This window comes from Sinocyclocheilus anshuiensis, unplaced genomic scaffold (assembly GCF_001515605.1).
Source record: "Sinocyclocheilus anshuiensis isolate Anshui unplaced genomic scaffold, SAMN03320099.WGS_v1.1 scaffold248, whole genome shotgun sequence".
NCBI lineage: Eukaryota > Metazoa > Chordata > Actinopteri > Cypriniformes > Cyprinidae > Sinocyclocheilus > Sinocyclocheilus anshuiensis.
In genome coordinates this window covers 765,070-786,664 of record NW_015555734.1, presented here as the reverse complement: position 1 = coordinate 786,664, position 21,595 = coordinate 765,070, and the positions used below count along the sequence as shown (strand labels likewise).

Sequence of the window (21,595 nt, the reverse complement as noted above, 5' to 3'; positions counted from 1 at the left end):
ATCATTTTCATCATCAATGTTTTTTTTTTTGTCTTCCTTAAATGAGTTTTCCAACTAAAATTATTTACATTAGAGGAAACTGTAATAGAAATGAGAGTGAAAAGGACTAAATCAAATTAAACTGAATGACATAGATAGGTTTGTGATATATACACACCAGAGTTGGAATCAAAAAGGAGAGAGAGACAAAACCTCATGATCTCCTGAACAAAAGGGATGCGAGAACAACAAAAAAACCTAGGGAAGAAAAGCAACGTTCATAAACCGCAAAGACACGGCACCCCATCCCAATGAGAATTCACATTGAACGATAAAAGGCGCTATCTGGGGAGTACAGCTCGTCTCTGGGACCATCTAAATGTGGGTTGGGAGTTGTGCTGCTATAGCAACAATATGTGCCCGAGCCTATCCTCATCCTGCACTGTTTGTATGTTCACTCAGAGTAGGAATAAGGGAAGGGAATACTAGTCAAAATTCTGTGTGGAAAACTGTGGAGGGGATCAAAGACGTCTGAAAGACACAGTCCTTCTCAGTTTTGTCTATACTAATGTTTCTGTGTTAGAGAACGGAAGTAAACAAACCATAGTAAAATATACCAGCATGGTGGGATGAACATAAAGGATAGACAAAAAAAGCAAAGAGAGACAAATAGCTTGGGTTAAGACAGAGAGCCCGGATAAGATGGACGGACGTGTGTGCGTGTGTTTCAGAAGGACCATCTCTCCGGTGTGCGAGGATCAGTGTTTAAGGAGGAAGGCTCTGATGAGGACTGAGTGCCGCTTTCATCCCCATTCAGGCTCTTCCTGCACACAGGACACGTGTCGTGCTTCAGAGAGGAAGAAAAAAGAAAGGTATGTCGGTGACAATTCATGACCTTGAAAATATAGTTAAAACTGAGATTGAACCTCATGTAATGTGATAAATCTGAGCATGACTGGATCTAATAAGCACAAAAATACAAATTGTCCAGTTCTGAACAAAATATAATTACTATTCACCCCGATGCTGTTTGCAGTGTTGGTATCAGGGAACTATAGTGAACAGTGAACTATAACAATAGATTCAAACATATGATGACTTTTTTGGCTAAAACTACAAATGAATTTTGGATAGAACTGCTTTTTGTAAGGCAGCACAATTTCTCATGTCTACTGCTTATAACATCCTTTGCATCTGGAACACACCTGCACCGTCAGTCAACTTAATACAAAAGTCAATATTTTCCAGATAATATTTACTTAATTTGCCTTGGCTTCAGAACAATAATATATAAGCTAGTTATTGAATTTAACAAACAACCCTGTCTTTTTTTAAATATTACACTTACACTACCGTTCAAAAGTTTGAGGTTTTGAAGTACTTTAACAAAACAACAACAACAACAACAACAAAAAAAAACGAAATTAATACTTTTATTCAATAGGAACAAATTAAACATTTTAAATGTCTTTACTATTTCAAATAAATAGTGTTTTTTTTGCTTTCTGTTCATTAAAGAATCCTGAAAAAACTATCAGTTTCAACAAAAATATTAAGCAGCACAACTGTTTTCAACATTGATAAATGTTTCTTGAGCAGCAACTCAGTATATTAGAATGGGTTCTGTGACTTCTTGTGACACTGAAGACTGAAGTAATGCATGCAGAATATTCAGCTTTGTAATCACAAGAAAACCCCCCCAGATATTTTAAATTGTAATATTTCATAATATGACTGTTTAAGTGTATTTTTGATCAAATAAATACAGCACTCTTCAGAGTTCTTAAAAAAAAAACAAAAAAATAAACTAACCAACCCCAAACATTTGCACAGTAGTCAACATTGTATAAATGTGGAAAATACATAGCTGCCTACGAGGAAGATGATCAAGTGGATCGTCCTATTTTTGGAATTCATGGCATTCAAAAGTTTTTTAAAAAACCTGGTCTAGCCAAACTACTTTTTTTTTTTTTGTTACATTTTCTTGTTCACATTTTGTTACTTCCACCTGTGATATTTTATAGTTTTGATGTCTTTACTACAATGCAAATCACATGGATGTTGCCGAGTCAATAAAATGTGTGTTTGAAAAAAGACTCTTTGCACTATCTGCAATAAAAATGTTTCAGATGTTTTACATTTATAATTTTGAACTGTGACTCCAATCTTTTAATTATAATTATCAGATGTTTGTACACAAATAAAATAACATGCTTTCTAGTGCTTACTAGATATCTAGGAATATTTCCATTACCGTTCATCATTTTTATTACTTCAAAAGATTCTCATATCTGCATTCATGACCTTTTCCTATGTCTTTTCCCCCTTCTCTCCCTTTAGTCCAGTTCCTTCCTTCCTATTGTTTCTCTCACCAGTTCAAGCCAGGGCACGATGCAGTCACTATGGAAGATGTGATTACAGGGCAGCTGCCTGACCGGCTCACCGACCTTGTAGTCTTCCTTACATACAGGGCACTCCATATTGCAGTCTAGGAGAAGTGAGGAGAGAGAGACAACGTGCAGGGGGTGAGAATAATGAGATTTCAGTGCCTTAAATAGGAATTATAATTAATCACCACACAAGACTCATACTGGTAGGTCAATGACCTTCACTGAGTCTGAGAGCCTTAAATCATAACTAAAATGACACACTGTGCCTCTTACAGACCAGAAGAAAAAAAAAAAAAACAAGAGCTTCAAAGAAAAGGGAAGAGAGAGGAGAAACTAACTAGTGTGTTCCTGAGTGATGATAACAGTGGGGAGGGAGGAAATTTTCTCTTTCTCAGCAGGAGGAGGACCTGTGTTCTCAAACTGACCCAATAACTGTGTGAGAGACAACACACAGATGATTAGCTTATATGCACAAAGCCATGGATCAGGTAACGTGCACAAACAACCCGTGCTCGGCTACCTGTGTGATGACTGCATCCAGACCCCCCTGTCCCCAGGCGTAGTCCCCAGGGTTTGAGTGCAGCATGCCCGTCCTAACACACACACACACACACACACACACACAGATAAGATTGGAGAAAAAACAAAATACACACTTGCCCTTTATAAAGCTAATTTATATTATATGACCCTCAACATATAATATAAATAACTATATGTAATGTATTATATATAATAAAAATCAGCCTTTGTATGCCATAATTCAGTGAAGCTCAACAACTCTGAAATATCAATTACTGCATATAGCAAATACTCATTAAATTTAATTTAAATTAAAAGACCACTAGATGTGACATCTAGAAGACATATGTCACTGTCATAATTTCTTTAATTAAAAATCAACCAAACATATAAATACATTTATCTATCTATATATACTGACTGCCCAAACTACATAGCTGCAAAATACTGAGGGAAAGTCTTTACCATGACAGTGGAGGAGAGCCTGGTACTCCTGAATTGGCAAAAAGGCCTGCGAGAAACTGCTGTACTATTCTAGAAGGAAAGAGGAGAGAGACATCAGTGAGGAACTGATATTGGTGTTGGGGAATTCTGCCAACTTCCTTCATTTTTTTTTTATTGACATTTCCTGAGCTGTTTTAATCAGTCATCTGACCCACATGCAGTACATGAAAATATTGCCAGTAACTTCAGGACTACAGATTTTGTTCCCCACATTTTTTGTGGAACAAACTGGTTTTACACATTTTTGTTGAGAAGAACAGTTTCATTCATGTATAAGAAGTTTACTACCTATTGTAATACTGTGGTAGACCTACATTTATTGGCTTATTTATTACCCTTTTTTTACCTTTATTTGCTACTCATTATGCCTATATTCAGTTTGTTAAGTTTACTTCATTGTTTTTGAAGAAATCTAAATGTCCTGCCATTTAGAAATATACAATATCATATGCTCTAGTCAATTTTGAACAGTTTGTTACAAAATCATGATCTTGGTGTCTATGGATTCCTTGGGTCATGCCGAAACTGTGGATGTCGATTTTGACCAAGCGCCTGTCCACCATTTTAAAATTTGTCATAAATTGCAATATCTTTTGAACCTTTAAAGTATCTGCACAAAAATCAGTAGGGATCACTTTTGAAAACATTGTCCAAATTCTGTTATTTTTGTATTCTTTCGTTCCCTGGGTTATGCCAATGCTGACGATATCTCATTTGTAATTTTCCATTAATGTGCCTGTCTGTCATACTGAAGTAAATGAAAAACAGTTTTTTCGCTACTCCAAATTTTCAAAATTTTCAAATTTTGTCCAACTTTGTCCAAAAACGGATCAGATGATTTTTCAACTGAGCCGCACAGAAATGACTGACCAGATTTTTGAGATTTGCTACCATTCCCAAGAAATACCTCTCCAAAATAGACTGTGCCTGTGTTTGTTGACTTATGCCAGTTAGCATAGCATGGCATAGCATTCTTTCTAATGTAGCTCTTCAGCTATCAGGTTAACCATAAGCTACGTTAGCATTAAGTTAGCTTAGCATGCTAATCTGGTTAGCATGCTAAGTCATAGAACTTTTCCACGACATTCTAATTTATTGAGATGCACCTGTACTGTGGCCAGTAATGGTGCGAAAGTTGCTTCTGTTCCAGATGTTGGATCTTCCATGTGTGTTCATCTCCAATCAGTGTTTTCATGTGTTTCATAATCATGTGTTTTTGTTCATTCTCATCTGAACTTTTTTACGTACATTCTATTTCCACTGTTTTTGTTTTTCCTGCTCTGTACTGCGCTACAGCCCCTTCAGGGTCTTGGCCCCATATCGCTGCTTGCAGCTATATTTATTATTATCAATAATATTATTTAATGTAAGGATAGCTATTATTTATAGGATATTATTTTTACCTAGTGTTTATTCTTCAGATTCATGATTTAATTTATATTTATTAATTATTATATCTGTACCTTGTATTATAATATCCTTGCATTAAAAAGCAGCCATGTACAGCAACCTATGATATGTGCATATATATATACATAATTGAAGGGGGTCTGAATACTTTCCGTACCCACTGTATATACCAGTCAGAAGTAGATTTATGCAACATTGTACTTTACTTGCAAACAAAATGATTCTATATTCCTTAATGCATCACAACAGCTTGATTAATCTGCAAAATGCCACTTTACTGTCTGACTGTCAGCTCCTTGCATGGGAGACAATTTGATCTTGATTAAGCATGCCAAACATTCATGCTGATCTCACATTTGGTGTGAACAGGCCTTCAGCAGAGATTCAGTTAAAATTCATAAAAGAAACTATGACAGGGCAACCTCAGAGAAAAGAGAATGAAAACAAATCCACTGATTTGGTATACAGAACATGACCAAATGAAAAACTGAGATATTTAACTTACCCCTCAACAGCGGGAGAGCGCTCCGGTCGACTGCTTCCTCTGGATCGGTACCTCCTCTGCGTGTGCAGGCGTGGAGGACGACCAGGACCCCAGTGCTCTCCTCCGCCTAGAGGGCCACCCAGGGACCCACCAAGCCCACCTGGGACAGAACCGCCGAATGGCCCTGTTCCGAGACTCCCAGACCCACTGCCACCTCCCGGGACCCGCTCAGAGTCAGGACTATCTAGATCCATACTGAACGGCCTCTCCACGAATAACAGCTGCCATAGCTACAGACAAAGAGGGCATAAAAGAGATAGTTATGAATGAGAAGTACAATGTACCTCATTCAAACTTAGTCAACAACTCCTTTTCAACAGCTACACAATCTGTATCTCAGGCAGGAAAGATGTTGTAGAAGGAAGGGGTCAACATACCTCAGCAAACTGTGAAGCTGTGTCATCAAGGCTATTTGAACTACTGTCCAGAAGACTAAGGATGAAACAATCACATTCATGTCAGATCTGGCTACATATTGCTGTTTCATGGAACTTGGCAACATTCACTGCAGTACAGCTGACTGTCAGAGTGAGGGAGTCATTGACCTACCAGTGCTTCTCAATCCAGAACTGCACAATTTGGATGTCTCACTCATTTGAAGGCTAACACAGCTGCCTCGCTACCCATGGTGCCCAGACAATGACTTCACAGAAGTCTTTTAGTGTGATGGCACTGGTTACGTCTGTTTTCATGTGAGCTGTAGTCATAACCAAGCAAATATTTAATGACTGCAATGTTTATTGTTTGTTAGGAATGGTGATATGCGTTAAAATAATACAAAAATTCGTGAATTAATTTATTTAGCTTTTCATTCATTTATTTTCAGATACCATATTCAACAGCTGAACTACACAAGCAGGATCGTGAGATACCATAGGCACCTCTGCTGCCTTCAAAAGATGACCAGCACTTCCCTACTACATAGTATGAATAGAACAGAAACAGTAAGTGAACATTACCCAAATGACTGACTTCATCAGCGGAGATTGCATTCAATCAGTGGACACTTTGCTATCCTACAATGCCAAAGCAGCTGAGGAGTCATCAGATTTGAAAAGTTGAGAGAGCTGTGAGTTGAGCAACTCTTTTCTAGTGTAAGTAGGTCAATGACAAATAAGAGTGTCCAATAAAGAAATAAAAAAAATCATTTTATAAATCTAGTTTTTAACACGTGCCAAGTTCTCAGAAGTGAACTTATTCATGATAGTTTCTTATGGTTTTGAAACACTTTTATACAATTTTCAAGAAAAGTTTCAATTTAATAATGACTTAAAATGTCTTGCGTTGTAACCATCAAGAGAAAGGTAATAACAAATTTTCTTTACACCTTGAAAAAATGAAAATGCCCACACCTATTTCTTTATTTAATTTTTTAAAGCAAATATTCTGAATTATTAATTCCAATAATTTATTTAGTTTATTACATAAGCTTTTTGAAGGGTTGCACCACATGACATTCCACAACTTGAACTAACCTTGCTGTACCATAAAATGATCAAGTTATATTTTTAGAGACATTTGCAACCTTGACACACAGTCATTAGGGTCTGCAAGGTCTATGATATAATTTCCTGTTTTATGCTTTTTTTCGGCATTTTTCTGCACATCAGTTGCACCACATGACTTTCAAACAAAAAAATTCAATCAACAAAACTTCATTGTTTTTTCCCCTAGGAAACAATAATAAAAGATCATGCCAAACCACTTAATGTTTTTTTTTCTTTCAAATCACTGTATAAATTAAATGTTTTATGTATTTCAAATAAATGAATAGATCTGCCAAAATCTTTTAACAAATCACAAATTTAACAATTTTCAAGGTTACTGCTAGTTAACAAGGTTACTGCTAGTAAATCTTAAGCAAAAGAATATAGAGTCAATGACAATGGCAACATGGGAGATGTGGTAGTGCTGGGCGGTATACCGGTTCATACCGAATACCGGTGTTTATTTTTGTTATGATATGAATTTTTTAAATACCGCAATACCGGTGTATGTCGCTTAAACAATGTTCGGAACGCGACACTGTTTGAAAGGGGTCCCTTTTCACTGTTGCACTGTGGTGAGGGAACAGCTGTATGCGTTACTAAGCGTGAAAGTTCCGAAACTGAAGCTGCAGAACTAATAGAACGTGATGATGACACAGAAGAACTCATCCACAATATCCACATTGACTGCCACAAATATCCACCGCCCCCTGCCATCAGCTCCCGCGTCTCACACACACGAGCGCGACTTTAGCAACTTTCAGACCCTTTTAGCGGTTTTTCCCATAGAATATACATACTGACAAACCTAGTGACTTTTGGATAAACCTTAGCTATGGTTCAGTTGGAAGATTTCGCCAGTGCTGTCCCGCGAACGCGAGGTCTGACTTTCCCGGAGAAGTGTCGCCTCTCTCGGCGTCTGTTCTGTGCAGTGAGCGGCAGAGAAGCAGCGCATTCAGTTGGCCGCACCGCAGCCGACTCATCAATAAATGAGTACAAAACAGCGTTTCCTAGCACCTGTTGCTTACTGATTGTTTGGAATTATAAATATGAGCGTAGTTCATATCACATGCACGTTTTTTGTTTGTTGTTTTTTTAAAGTTTGTTACTCAGGTGCAGGCAGTGCGCTGCATGAGACAAAAAAGTAATATAGCCAAAACAACCGCATAGCCGCTCTTTAGTGTAGATGCATGTTGATTTTATCAGACGATGCCGCGATTATAAATGTGAGTGACTCCTGGTTAACATTAAAGGGGTTGTGTTTAGTCACTATTTAGTGTGGTATTTTTTGACAATATTCACTCATCATGACAGTAAAATAGGGCATTCTCAGTCAATATACTGCAGTATTTCCTCTCTCAATCAGTAGAAAATATGGTTAACACCCGGTCATGCATGAAAAACAAATACCGTCATGTACCGTGAAACCGGTATAATTTTGGAAAATACCGTGATATAAATTTTTGGTCATACCGCCCAGCACTAAGATGTGGTATGTCCAGCAATGCATTCATAGCATTCAAAAGTACTTGAATCAATAACAGTCGAGAGGTTCTTCATGTATTTTCACAGTATGCACTGAATATAATGATTTCAGAGACAGCACAGGTCTACTAAAGACCTAATCATATAAATAAAAAGAGGAGACATCCACAATGTGCAGTATGCTGGAAATCTAAGACCAGGATTGAGAACCACTGATCTAAATTCCCCAATAAATTCCAAAATGACAAACTAAACTGAGCTGGAATTCAACAAATCCTTCATGTTCCTCTGGCAGAATGGATGCACAATCTATGAATGATCTACAACTTTTCTTGATGTATCAATACTAAAAAATTACATCACAGCTCTGTGTTCACATCTTTTACTTCTCATGTCCGTTTGGTGGTGCTACGAATCCAGGTGACACAATCAACTTATTTATATTCTCCAGAAGGCACTGAAAGAGCTGCCATGTTAATGCAGCAGTGCATGAGTTGCAACATGCCACCGGAGACAACGAATGAGGAAGTGCAGCCATTGAAAAGCTCACCTGGAGTCTTCTGTAACCTCCTCGATGAAGCCCGAGTCACATCTGGGACAGATATACTCCTGAACACAAGCAAAATCACAATTAGAATACAATGTCTGAAAATCACACTGTTGACATCAACACTGAAAACTAACAAACAAGATAGCTGTGCTTTTGTGAGGACACACACATTTGCATAGCACCACAACACACATTTATTTTAATTTTAAAACAAATATTCCCGTATGAGGAGAGACACTCCCTGTAATGTGTGTCAGAACAATTGCTGGCTGATTTAAGAGGCTGCTTCCCTATTTTTTTTTTTCTCCGATTTGAACAGGTCAAGACAGGTCATCATCCTGTGGGTCTCCAACAAAAGTAGGACAATGGCTGCTTATCTTGACATGCAGCACAACTCGGAACACTGTTCTGCCTCATTCACACGATATACACCAAGCACGAACCAGTTATGATTCATCTTCTAAATACAGTATGACGTTTACTAAGTTAAATGGGTAGTAAACAAGGGATTGCACACAACTCATCCTCACCGGAACAGCTCATGATGGATTGACTTACTGACACACTGACCAACAAGTGCTTAAATTAAACAGTAATTGACAGATTTGCGATGCACGTCATATGACAACTAACTTAAAACAGAAACAGAAATATTTGGTATTCCGGTTTCGCTTTTGAAAAGAGTTCAGGATTTAAAGACGTTTTTGAACATCTCTCAACGGTAACAGCATGAACTGAAAATTTATTAAAGCCTAACATGTCTTAAAATGTGAATAAGTCACTATTTGTAAAGAAAGATAGCACGAAAACACAAGACAGTGTAGCATTTGTGCTGAAGGTAAAACACGTCAGTTTTCCCGTGTACGAGCACCAGTCTTATGTTTAAAAACACCGGTCATCGATAAATACGTTTATTTTCAGTGTGTATATACAAACAACAAGGCACGACAGGCCTTTCGCCCACATCAAGTTGATACACTGCTACCATGCTAACTTTAGCACAACAGCCAAACCTGCCAAAGCGATAGCGGGAGTACAGAAACCGACTAAGATGAACCGGCTGTGCGTTACAAGCGACGCGGACTCACCGGCAGTTTGGGGCTCACTTCACCCTTACAACAGTGACAGAAGAAGCGATGCGGAGGGACCGCCGCAGCCTCCGCCATGTTTTCCGTGAGACTGTCTCTGTCTGTGTCCCAAACAGCAGCAGCGCAGGCCATCGGTCCGCCCACTGCAGAAGGAGGCGCTCTGACATTGAGCGTTCGGAAGTCCGATTCATTGTAGCGAGTCGATTCACTCGGACGGTTAAATGAACTGGTCAAAACGATACAGTGATTCAGAGTCAAGTTTATTTGTCACACATCCTTACAGCTGCAGTGAAATGTGTTTTCTACAAGCCTCAGACTGTAAATAGTAAAATGAAAATCAAGGGAGTGATTAATAAACAATAATGAATATAAAAAAATGAAATTAAATAGCTCAAAATGTGTTCCTGTCTCAATCAGGGCCGTCCTTAGGGGGATGAAACTGGTGTGGCTGCACCGGGCCCCGCGGTGAACGGACCGAGGGGGACCCCGCTCCCTACCTCGTACCGGGCCCTGCGCAGCTAGGACGGCACTGCTCTCAATATGTCTCTTTTTCTAGCGAAATTGATATTTTTGTTGGACATTGTCGTATATTATGTTTATGTTTTCAATATGTCATGCATCTAATTGTTTTACTCTCAGAACATAGTTTTTATAGTCGAGCGATTCACATTCGGTTCTTCTGAATCATTAAAAGAATCAGTTAATTGCAACGATTCGTTCGCTGATCAGGCATCACACTGGAACTCCACATGAACACGGAAATTCGTCACTGATCATTAGACACCGCCTGAACAACACATGTGAGATTAAAAAGTGAAATTAAAACTCAAAACACCTACAGCTAGATACTTTTTAGAGGTAGGTTCATGTTTGTGCATGTGCATGATTTGTCTTTTTGTGCAATGTTAGGCTACATGAGATGTTTGAGTTGTAGAACGGCTAGACAGCAACTAATGCTGCTTTCATGTGTTAGTTTGTGTAACGAGTATCACCTAGAACCTAAATATGAATAATTATTCCTATACGTTTTGAATATGATGTTCTTTTAGTGCTATTAATATGCCGCTTTTACTGTAGCTACAGCTTACAACACTGTGATCTGTGCTAATTTAGTTACAGATACAAAAGAAAATGTTGTTACTAGACATTAGAATTAGTCATAATTTATATATAGTTCACATCAAGAATATATCATATTTATCTGTTATGGTTATATAGTAGTAAAAATAACTGGGATTATTGGCAGTAGATCAACACTGACGACAGCAGACACAGCAGACAGTTGATGTGGGCCGGATCTGGGCCAACACTATGTTGCTGTCTGGGTCATGCCTCTGGAATGAAACAATTTAATGATGCAGTCAGTTTAGAAACGACTGTGTAATACAGATTTTGAACTCACAGTCATTGTTTATATTTATAAAAAACTGTATGTTAAAGTTTATTTAAATGTATTTATTTACCTTTTATTCAACATTACTTATTACTAAAACTAATTTATTGTAAAATATTAAAATACGTACCAGTAGTTTGAGAGTGAAGGCATTCATCAGTTACATCATTCACAATGCTTCATGGGAGTTTTTGTTTCTTTAGTTACAGCAACTTTTCTGATTGGTGGATCGTTCTTCAGGATTATGGGTAGTGTAGTTATTCATTGGGAATTCATCAATTAAAGATGAGTTTAAAAAAATGAAATTGAAACTACAAAGACTCTGGGCTGCTACAACCCTGCGTAACTGCCTCAGAGTTTATGGTCTGTCCTGAAAGCTTATATTTTGTCACAAAAAAATATGATTCCGCTCCTTTGTCGGTCCTGCAAAATTTGTGTTTATAAAACCATGTTATTTCATCAGGTATTTAATCTGTTGTTCCTCTCTTTTCTGCAGATGACAACGCAGGAGGTGCGTTTATGTGGGCTGTTACTGCAGGAGCACTTTGGAAATGTGGTGGAGAAAGTGGGCACGCATCTCATCCGCAGTGGAGTTCTGACCTTGCGAGCTCTTGCCCATGAGACCAAACTTCCTCTTGACCTGGTAATGTCATGTACTTAAACTTTCTCTATCACACCCTTTTCTCTCTTGTCTCATTCTTTCTGTCTTCCATTTACAGAGCCAGTAAATTCATCGTGTTCTCTTTAACACACTCTTCTCCTGCTAGGTCAAGAAGTCTCTGTGTGTGCTGGTGCAGCATGGGATGTGTACGTTTGGTGCTGGGCGTCGTGGTCCAGCAGGACCTGTGGAATATCGCATCAACTGTGAGCACGTCTTCCACATGCTCCGTTATCCACGCTACATCTACACCGCCAAGAGTCTTTATGGAGACACAGGCGAGCTCATTGTTGAGGAGATACTGCAGAGAGGACATATGACTATGAGCAGCACAGTCAAGACTGTAGCAGACCGGCTGACCCACAATATGCCAGGTGAGAAACTATAAGAATACAAGTAGACTGAAGGGCTAATTCATATATGTAAACAAAACAGGATTTAAAAAAATATATATTTTTAAAGGATTTTGGCTTACAGTATATGTGATATAAACAGTATAAAGTATATAAACTTTAAAGCATACTCAGCCCCTTTAAACCAAACTTAACTGAGGCCATATTGGTATGGTCATGGCAAAGTCAGAATTACCTCCTCACCCAGTTCCGGCGGTGCGAAAACGCCAAAAAGTGGGTAGTTCCACAATTAGTTCTAGTACTATGAAAAGGTTCCCGCGGTGCGAAAGGCCCTATTATTATTACATCTGAAATATGCTCCATCCACTTTCTTATAGGGCTGCACGATAAATCGCATGCGATATTTAACGCGCATCTTGTCAGAAAAACCGGTTCTCTAATCAGCGTAAATCTCCATCACCTGCGGGCTTTTACATTGAACAGCATTAACTACACAGAGCCGTTGTTCACTGACGAGTTGCGCGAAACCACGTTCATATTCGCGTGATTTTTTGCGCAGCTCATCAGTGAACAACGGCTCTGTGTAGTTAATGCTGCTCAATGTGAAAGCACGCAGGTGATGGAGATTTACCGCTGATTAAAGAACCGACTTCCTGACAAGATGCGCGTTAAATATCGCATGCGATTTATCGTGCAGCCCTACTTTCTTATGTCTTGACTTCTATTTGAGATGTACCTATTGAAATTCTTTTTTTTTTTTTTTGCAACAGAGGGCCAGAGTATGGACTACAGTGAGGTTGTCTCTGTGTTTTCCCAGTTGGTTGAGACTCATTTCCTGCAGCGTTGTCCTCCTTTGGCCTCAGCAGGATCATCAAGCTCAGGAGCAGTCGACACCCCCCTTCCGGTTGCAACACAGCCCACTGAACCAGAGAGCCACCCAGACTGCTACAAACTACCCTATATCAATCTCACCGGTCAGTTACTTCAGTCAAAACACTCATCACATACTAAGAAACTTTTTAGTGGTCAACCTCTGGCTGACTTATCATTTAAAGCTTTGATGGACAGAGGGTCGAAGGAATTCTTAAAGCGGTTAAGCCTGCACTGGGGAAGTCTAAAGCGTCTCCCCGAGGGAAGAAGCTGATACTCAGGGTGGAGGACATGGGTGGGATCTGAAATAATTTTTCGGGCCTGTCTGATGATAGTTTCAGCAAAGACAGCCTGAAGTGTGGGATGCTGCTTAACTCCCATGATTTTCATGGCTCTCTGTGTTAACTGTGTAATCTGTGCTTTCAGCTGTACACTGAGATTGCCAAACCAGGCAGAGATGCCATGAGAAGGCTCTCAATTACAGCATGATAGAAGAAAAGCAACACTCTCTGGTTAACACCAAAGACCCTCAGCCTACGTAGAAAGTGTAGTCGCTGTTGAACCTTAGTACAGATGTTTTCTAACTGGACACTCCATGTCAGCTTGTTATCAAAGTGTATGCCTAGATATCTGTAGGAATCAACCTGGACTATGTTCTGGTCATTGATGGCCACTGGTAAGTGGTCTCCAATGGATTTGGGATCCACTGTTTTCTTAGTGTTGATGATGAGAGAATGCTTGTCGCACCACTGAACAGAGTTCTGAACCTCATGTTTATATGCAACGGAATCTGATGTATCTAATATGAGACCCAGGATAGCTGTATCATCAGAGAACTTAATCATGTAATTGTTAGCAGTACTACATGTACATTCATTAGTGTACAGTGTGAACAGTACCGGGGAACTAACACACCCCCGAGGAGCACTAGTGCTGATGGTCAAAGATTTAGACAACGTCCTATTCACCCTGACCTGCTGACTACGATTAGTTAGAAATGAGTGGAACCACTTAATAATAAAAGGGTTGACATTCATCCGCTGCAGTGTTTTCAAGAGAACATGAGGCTGCAGAGTGTTAAAGGCTGAAGTAAAATCTACAAACAACAGTCTGGCATAGGCCTTAGGATTCTCAAGATGTTTAGTCACTAGGTGCACTATACTGTTGATTGCATCATCAGTGCCTCTCTGGTGTTTATATGCAAACTGGTAGGGATCTAACTGTGGGCCTACATCAAGCTGTAGTTTGCTCATAATGAGCTTTTCCATGCACTTCATCACAACAGAAGTTAAGGCAATAGGTCTAAAATCGTTATTTTCCTGCGGGCAGGGTTTCTTAGGGACAGGTGTAATAATTGCCTTTTTCCATTGTGTCGGTACAGTGTGAGAATGCAGGGACCTCTGGAAAATGGGGCACCAGGCAGGTATCAGTTCATCTGCACATGTTCTTAATAGAAAAGCAGAGATGCCGTCTGGACTTGTGGCCTTATTGACATTGATTTGCTTAAGAATCTTGTTGATAGATTTAGGGTCAATCTCTAGCCTATCAGTTTCATCAATAGCAATATTATCAAGCACCATATCACATTCAACTTAGAAATCATGATTGTCAAACCTCTTATAAAAATAATTCAACTCATTTGCTTTTTCCAGTTCATCTACAACATTCAAAGATTTCTTAGTAAGTTTCATGTTGGTGGCTATTTTCATTGAGTCCCATTATTTTTTAGAGTTCATAGTTTGGAGGTTTTCCTCTATTGACCCCCTATGATGTTCCTTTGCTTCTTTGAGTTTCTGGTTCAACTCTTTTTGTACAGTTTTAAGTTGTAAGTGATCTCTGATCTTAAATGCCTGTTTTTTCCTGTTAATACAGTCCTTCACCTCCTTTGTAATGTAAGGTTTGTTGTTGGGGTAGACTTTTATTTTCCGTTTTGGAATCACAGTATCAACACAGAATTTTATGTATTCCGTGGTAGTTTCTGTGGCATTATCCAGGCTTAGCTCCCTAGAGAAAATATCCCAGTCCATGCATAAAAAAACAACCTTTCAGTGTTTCTATGCTGTCTTCTGACCATACATTGATAGTTTTGACCAAGGGTTTACAACTATTTAGGGCTGTAGGAATCAGATGAACAGTATTATGGTCAGAGTTAGACAAGGGCGGTTTAGCTACGGCTGCATATGCATGTTTTAAATTTCCATAGCATTTGTCCAAAGTCCTATTCTTTCTGGTATCACATTTAATATACTGTTCAAAACCTGGAAGTGCAGTTTCAGTCTTCATGCGGGGGGGGTGTTAGAACCATGTTACGGATGAGTGAAGTTACCATGCCGGCTCACGCTGCTATCACACAAGCTCTTTCTGCCTAATGGACAGACATGCACATTTTTGTATTGAGAATAAAACTTAGGGGGTTGAATTGTGTTCATTCAGGTCAAGGAAAACGCAGACGCTCAAGCGAGGATGGTGAAGCTGACCAGTGTGCGGCAAAGAAAGCCCGGACAGACAATAGTGAGGTATTACGATTGTGATAACGACTTCACCCATTCACATGTTCATTAGTTGAGTTTTTTTGCATTGTACATCTGTTTTCTCCACTCTCCAGTGTGGTGATGACGACGGGATCTATTGGCAGGTGAATTTTCAACGCTTTCACCTGCACTTCAGGGACCAGGCCATCATTAGTGCTGTTTCCTGTAAACTTGATCAGGTGACTATAACCACTGCTCTGTATATATCAAATAATCTAAGATGTGCTGTGAGATATAATTAGGTTGTGGACTGAATATTCTTTCACGGCTGTATCTGAGACAGAATGTTCTGGATTCTCACATTTAGACTTTCTCCCCCAGGGAAATAAGTAGTTGGTAGAATGTAGGTCTTTATCGGCTAAATTTCTCTCTGTTTCTCCCCTGTAGAGTAGCAGTGAGATTGTTAGAACCATGTTACGGATGAGTGAAGTTACCACGCCGGCTCACGCTGCTTTCACACAAGCTCTTTCAGCCAACGAGGTAATGGACAGACATGCACATTTTTGTTTCGTAAGGGCCCTTACTGAGAAACATTTAAAGTGATATGACGAATTATTTTAGGATTGAGTTCATTTGTGTTTAAAATGACAAATGACTGTGTGAACAGTCGGTCCTAAAGATCAGCTTAGAAGACCAAACCAGATTGATGTGAAGTGTGATCAAAGCCTTACTGTTTTCCATCAGATTTTCCGAGCTCTTCTATCCAGTTACAACATCGCCAGACCAATTTTAGATCAATACCTCTCTCTCCTGGTGGATGATCCGGTAAAGCAAAGCTTACACGGATACACACTACTTTATAGTTGCTATTTATACAGGAGTTAAATGACTTTAGAATGTTTTAAATGACTTCAAAATGTATATCTATTTTTTTCTACTAGATGGAATTTGTGGGGAAGACAGGCGACAGTGGAGGAGGAATGTATGTCGTCAGTATCCCTTTAAAACACCACCTGAAGGACAAAAGGATACTTTCCATGTCTAACTGCAAATTGTTTTTATTTATTTATTTATTTTTCAAAAGTATGGGGTTTGGGTTAGTAAGTTTTTTTTTTAGTTTTTTTTTTAAATCTTTTATTTAGCAAGGATGCATTAAATTGATTAAATGTACTCTTTTTGTACAGTTTTAAGTTGTAGGTGATCTCTGATCTTAAATGCCTTTTTTTTCCTGTTAATACAGTCCTTCACCTCCTTTGTAATGTAAGGTTTGTTGTTGGGGTAGACTTTTATTTTCCGTTTTGGAATCACAGTATCAACACAGAATTTTATGTATTCCGTGGTAGTTTCTGTGGCATTATCCAGGCTTAGCTCCCTAGAGAAAATATCCCAGTCCATGCATAAAAAAACAACCTTTCAGTGTTTCTATGCTGTCTTCTGACCATACATTGATAGTTTTGACCAAGGGTTTACAACTATTTAGGGCTGTAGGAATCAGATGAACAGTATTATGGTCAGAGTTAGACAAGGGCGGTTTAGCTACGGCTGCATATGCATGTTTTAAATTTCCATAGCATTTGTCCAAAGTCCTATTCTTTCTGGTATCACATTTAATATACTGTTCAAAACCTGGAAGTGCAGTTTCAGTCTTCATGCGGGGGGGGTGTTAGAACCATGTTACGGATGAGTGAAGTTACCATGCCGGCTCACGCTGCTATCACACAAGCTCTTTCTGCCTAATGGACAGACATGCACATTTTTGTATTGAGAATAAAACTTAGGGGGTTGAATTGTGTTCATTCAGGTCAAGGAAAACGCAGACGCTCAAGCGAGGATGGTGAAGCTGACCAGTGTGCGGCAAAGAAAGCCCGGACAGACAATAGTGAGGTATTACGATTGTGATAACGACTTCACCCATTCACATGTTCATTAGTTGAGTTTTTTTGCATTGTACATCTGTTTTCTCCACTCTCCAGTGTGGTGATGACGACGGGATCTATTGGCAGGTGAATTTTCAACGCTTTCACCTGCACTTCAGGGACCAGGCCATCATTAGTGCTGTTTCCTGTAAACTTGATCAGGTGACTATAACCACTGCTCTGTATATATCAAATAATCTAAGATGTGCTGTGAGATATAATTAGGTTGTGGACTGAATATTCTTTCACGGCTGTATCTGAGACAGAATGTTCTGGATTCTCACATTTAGACTTTCTCCCCCAGGGAAATAAGTAGTTGGTAGAATGTAGGTCTTTATCGGCTAAATTTCTCTCTGTTTCTCCCCTGTAGAGTAGCAGTGAGATTGTTAGAACCATGTTACGGATGAGTGAAGGTACCACGCCGGCTCACGCTGCTTTCACACAAGCTCTTTCAGCCAACGAGGTAATGGACAGACATGCACATTTTTGTTTCGTAAGGGCCCTTACTGAGAAACATTTAAAGTGATATGACGAATTATTTTAGGATTGAGTTCATTTGTGTTTAAAATGACAAATGACTGTGTGAACAGTCGGTCCTAAAGATCAGCTTAGAAGACCAAACCAGATTGATGTGAAGTGTGATCAAAGCCTTACTGTTTTCCATCAGATTTTCCGAGCTCTTCTATCCAGATCGCCAGACGCCAGACCAATTTTAGATCAATACCTCTCTCTCCTGGTGGATGATCCGGTAAAGCAAAGGGATACACACTACACACTACTTTATAGTTGCTATTTATACAGGAGTTAAATGACTTTAGAATGTTTTAAATGACTTCAAAATGTATATCTATTTTTTTCTACTAGATGGAATTTGTGGGGAAGACAGGCGACAGTGGAGGAGGAATGTATGTCGTCAGTATCCCTTTAAAACACCACCTGAAGGACAAAAGGATACTTTCCATGTCTAACTGCAAATTGTTTTTATTTATTTATTTATTTTTCAAAAGTATGGGGTTTGGGTTAGTAAGTTTTTTTTTTTTTTTTTTAGGAAGGATGCATTAAATTGATTAAATGTGACAGTAAAGATATTTGCAATGTTACTGAGATTTCGGTGTTAAATAAATGCAGTCCTTCTGAACTTTCTATTAATCAAGGAATCCTAAGATATTTTAATTTTACAGTTTCCACAAAATAATTCAATTACAATAAGAAATGTTTCTTGAGCAGCAAATCAGCATACATACATTAAAAAATTAACCATTAAAAGGTATTAATATAGAAACATTACTTCTATTAGTAATACACTATTATTACTGATTTTGCTGTGTTTTTGATCAAATAAATGCAGCCTTGGTGAACATAAGAGGCTTCTTTCAAAAGTAGGCAACTAATAATAAATTGGTTGACCCTTGACCCTGTGGTCAGATCTACACCGTGCACTGGCTAACCTGGCCAGAGCCACCCTGGAGTCTGTGGTCCAAGAGAGGTTAGTAGAGTCGTAGTGTTTTAGCTTCCTGAAATCTTTTGATTTAGTTCTTAGTTGAATGATGTGGCTATGCTTTATGTCAGGTTTGGTTCCCGCTCAGCTCGAATCTTTCGTCTGTTACTGCGGAAACGGCACCTGGAACAGAAGCAGGTGGAGGATTTTGCCATGATTCCAGCCAAAGAGGCTAAAGACATGCTGTACAAACTCCTGTCTGAGAACCTGGTCCAGCTCCAGGTAACACACTCACAGGTTCTGTTCATATTACAGATGACAACAGATTTACAGCAGCATTTCTCACTATGTCAGTGAATGTTTCTAAAGCTCAAAGTAAAAAAACCCACAAAAAACTAGGTACTATGATATTTCATGACAAAATTCGCGACCATTAAAAAATGTATGTTCTATCCACCTTATTTTTAGCGAGAAACAGCCTTTTTTACCTTGAATGTGCAAGGCCTCTGGTGTCATATGGATATAGTACATGTGTGGGTAGTATGAAGACAATCCGTACTACATTCGCCATGTTTGATTTGACACAGCACCAGTTGCATTGCTTACCTGCCATTCACACTCCCATGGCCTTATGGGATAGTAAAGTGTCCTTTGAATGCACACTCCAGAATCTCTTCGGAAATATTATGCCATCTGGGTACTTTTCACCTAGTGTTTTTTTTTTTTGGCATACTGTTTTTCACATACAATGTAGTAGTTTTCCTCACAAGCTTTTAATAAAAAAGTTTAATTATTAATAATTATTATTACCACTAATGCAACATTTATTTTAAAAAGTCAAAAGTTTTGTTTGGATGGTTGTTTTAATTTAAAGCTACACATAATCAGCATAGTTTATACCACTGTCTTAGCTCATTGGATGATTGACAGGTGAGTATGTGTCATTTGATGCTGTCTGAGATACTTTGGGATGGATTTGCATTTACACTACAATACGTTTTTTACTTTCTGACTACCTTCAAAAGTAGTTTGTGATCACAAAACATTTTGGACCATGTTTTCACCTGTATTAAGTGCTGTCCACTCGTGATTAGACCACCTGAGATGGATTTTAGTATAAAATATAAAAGAAAAAAAGGAAAGGTTGCCTTGTCAACTAGCTGAAATAAAGTTTTTAAATATCTTATTTCTGTTAACATTTATTTTATTTATTTATTTATTTTTTTTATGGTTTTAGTTGTAGTTAACTGTAATAACCCTGGAAAAGGCTTCATACCACTCTTTGTATTGTATGTACAGGAAATCCCAAAAACGCCAGACTACGCCCCATCTCGCACCTTTTACCTGTACACAGTTAATCAGCTGCCCACTGCCAGACTACTTCTGCAACACTGCTACAAGGTACAGAGCTCATACAAACGTCCTTGGAGTGTTTGTTCAGGTCTTTTTAAAATGTTTTGACATATTTGTATGCGGACCCCATACAGACCGTTGGCAACCTGATCGAGAGGCGGCTGTACGAGACCAAAGAGAACAAGTAAGTCCCTCCTTTTGTCAATAAAAAAACATTTAATCTAAGTACTAGTTCTTAATTACGTCATTAATCTGTTAATTGATTTTGACAGGCGACTTTTGGAAAAGTCCCAGCGAATTGAGGCCATCCTGGCATCCTTGCAGGCCACAGGGGCAGAGGCGGCCCAGCTGACGGAGGTGGAGGAGATGATCACAGTTCCAGAAAGACAGCAGCTCGAGTCCCTACGGCACCACATCAACAAGTACCACACAAACCAGTTACTCTCTGCATATGAATCAGTCACGTGATTCATGTTCGGCCAGTCATTAATCTTTTCTCTTTGTGCTCGTGGTGGCAGGTTGGATTCCAGTGAAAACCAGGTGGATGAGACCATATTTCTTCTGAAATCCTACATTAACTCTACACAGGCCTCTCGCTGACAGATTTCATGCAACTGTAGGCTAGTTCAGAAAACAAAGTTGTTGATGTTTGTTTGAAAAGAGGTGAAATTGGTGGCTAAAGAAGAGTAGATGGGGCTATTGCTGTTTTCAAACGGAGATGTTTATTTCTTTTGCTACAAATCAGTGACTGATTTGTATTTAATAGTGTGAGTATTTTGTGTAGTTGTGAACCATTTTATTTTCCACAGGAAAAATAAAGATGTAATTCTTTTATTTAATGGTTTACAATTTTTTTATTTAATAATTTGTCTTGATGTCAAAAAAGCATGTGCCTTGAACATGAAGACTGAAACAGACATTGTTATTTCTGTTAAGAAAAAAAATGAAATAAACTGATCGCTTGGTATTACTACATATGTTTTCAACTTAAATACAAATTTCATTATTTTCTTTTTCACAAATAGTGCATTTGCTTGTTTTCCTGCTCGTTCTTTCGGTAAAACCTTTTGCAACACTGGGATTCGTGTGCTTTTTTGTGCCTCAACAGAATCCAAATAAAACGTTAGGTGTGAGAACCTATGACCCGGCATCAAGCTGAATAATGGACTCAACTGACCTGCAAG

The 21,595-nt window shown here is 38.7% G+C and overlaps 2 protein-coding genes across 2 annotated transcripts; one reads left to right on the top strand and one right to left on the bottom strand.

Moving 5' to 3' along the window:
* Positions 1-18: 18 nt before the first annotated feature.
* Positions 19-10,088, bottom strand: LOC107673024 (E3 ubiquitin-protein ligase RNF115-like). Its single transcript, XM_016466442.1, has 9 exons — positions 9,960-10,088; positions 8,872-8,930; positions 5,727-5,781; positions 5,311-5,579; positions 3,357-3,425; positions 2,890-2,962; positions 2,708-2,801; positions 2,352-2,467; positions 19-826 (listed from the first exon to the last, which is right to left on the bottom strand). The coding sequence occupies exons 1-9, from the start codon at positions 10,035-10,037 to the stop codon at positions 707-709; spliced, it is 933 nt and encodes a 310-aa protein (XP_016321928.1). The 5' UTR covers positions 10,038-10,088; the 3' UTR covers positions 19-706.
* Positions 10,089-10,703: 615 nt separating this feature from the next.
* Positions 10,704-21,545, top strand: LOC107673034 (DNA-directed RNA polymerase III subunit RPC3-like). The gene is made up of 15 exons (XM_016466462.1): positions 10,704-10,817; positions 11,849-11,995; positions 12,120-12,384; positions 13,134-13,337; positions 15,667-15,749; positions 15,839-15,943; positions 16,152-16,244; positions 16,449-16,529; positions 16,646-16,697; positions 19,046-19,106; positions 19,190-19,340; positions 20,358-20,459; positions 20,546-20,595; positions 20,684-20,833; positions 20,930-21,545. The coding sequence occupies exons 2-15, from the start codon at positions 11,849-11,851 to the stop codon at positions 21,009-21,011; spliced, it is 1,626 nt and encodes a 541-aa protein (XP_016321948.1). The 5' UTR covers positions 10,704-10,817; the 3' UTR covers positions 21,012-21,545.
* The last annotated feature ends 50 nt before the right edge of the window (positions 21,546-21,595 follow it).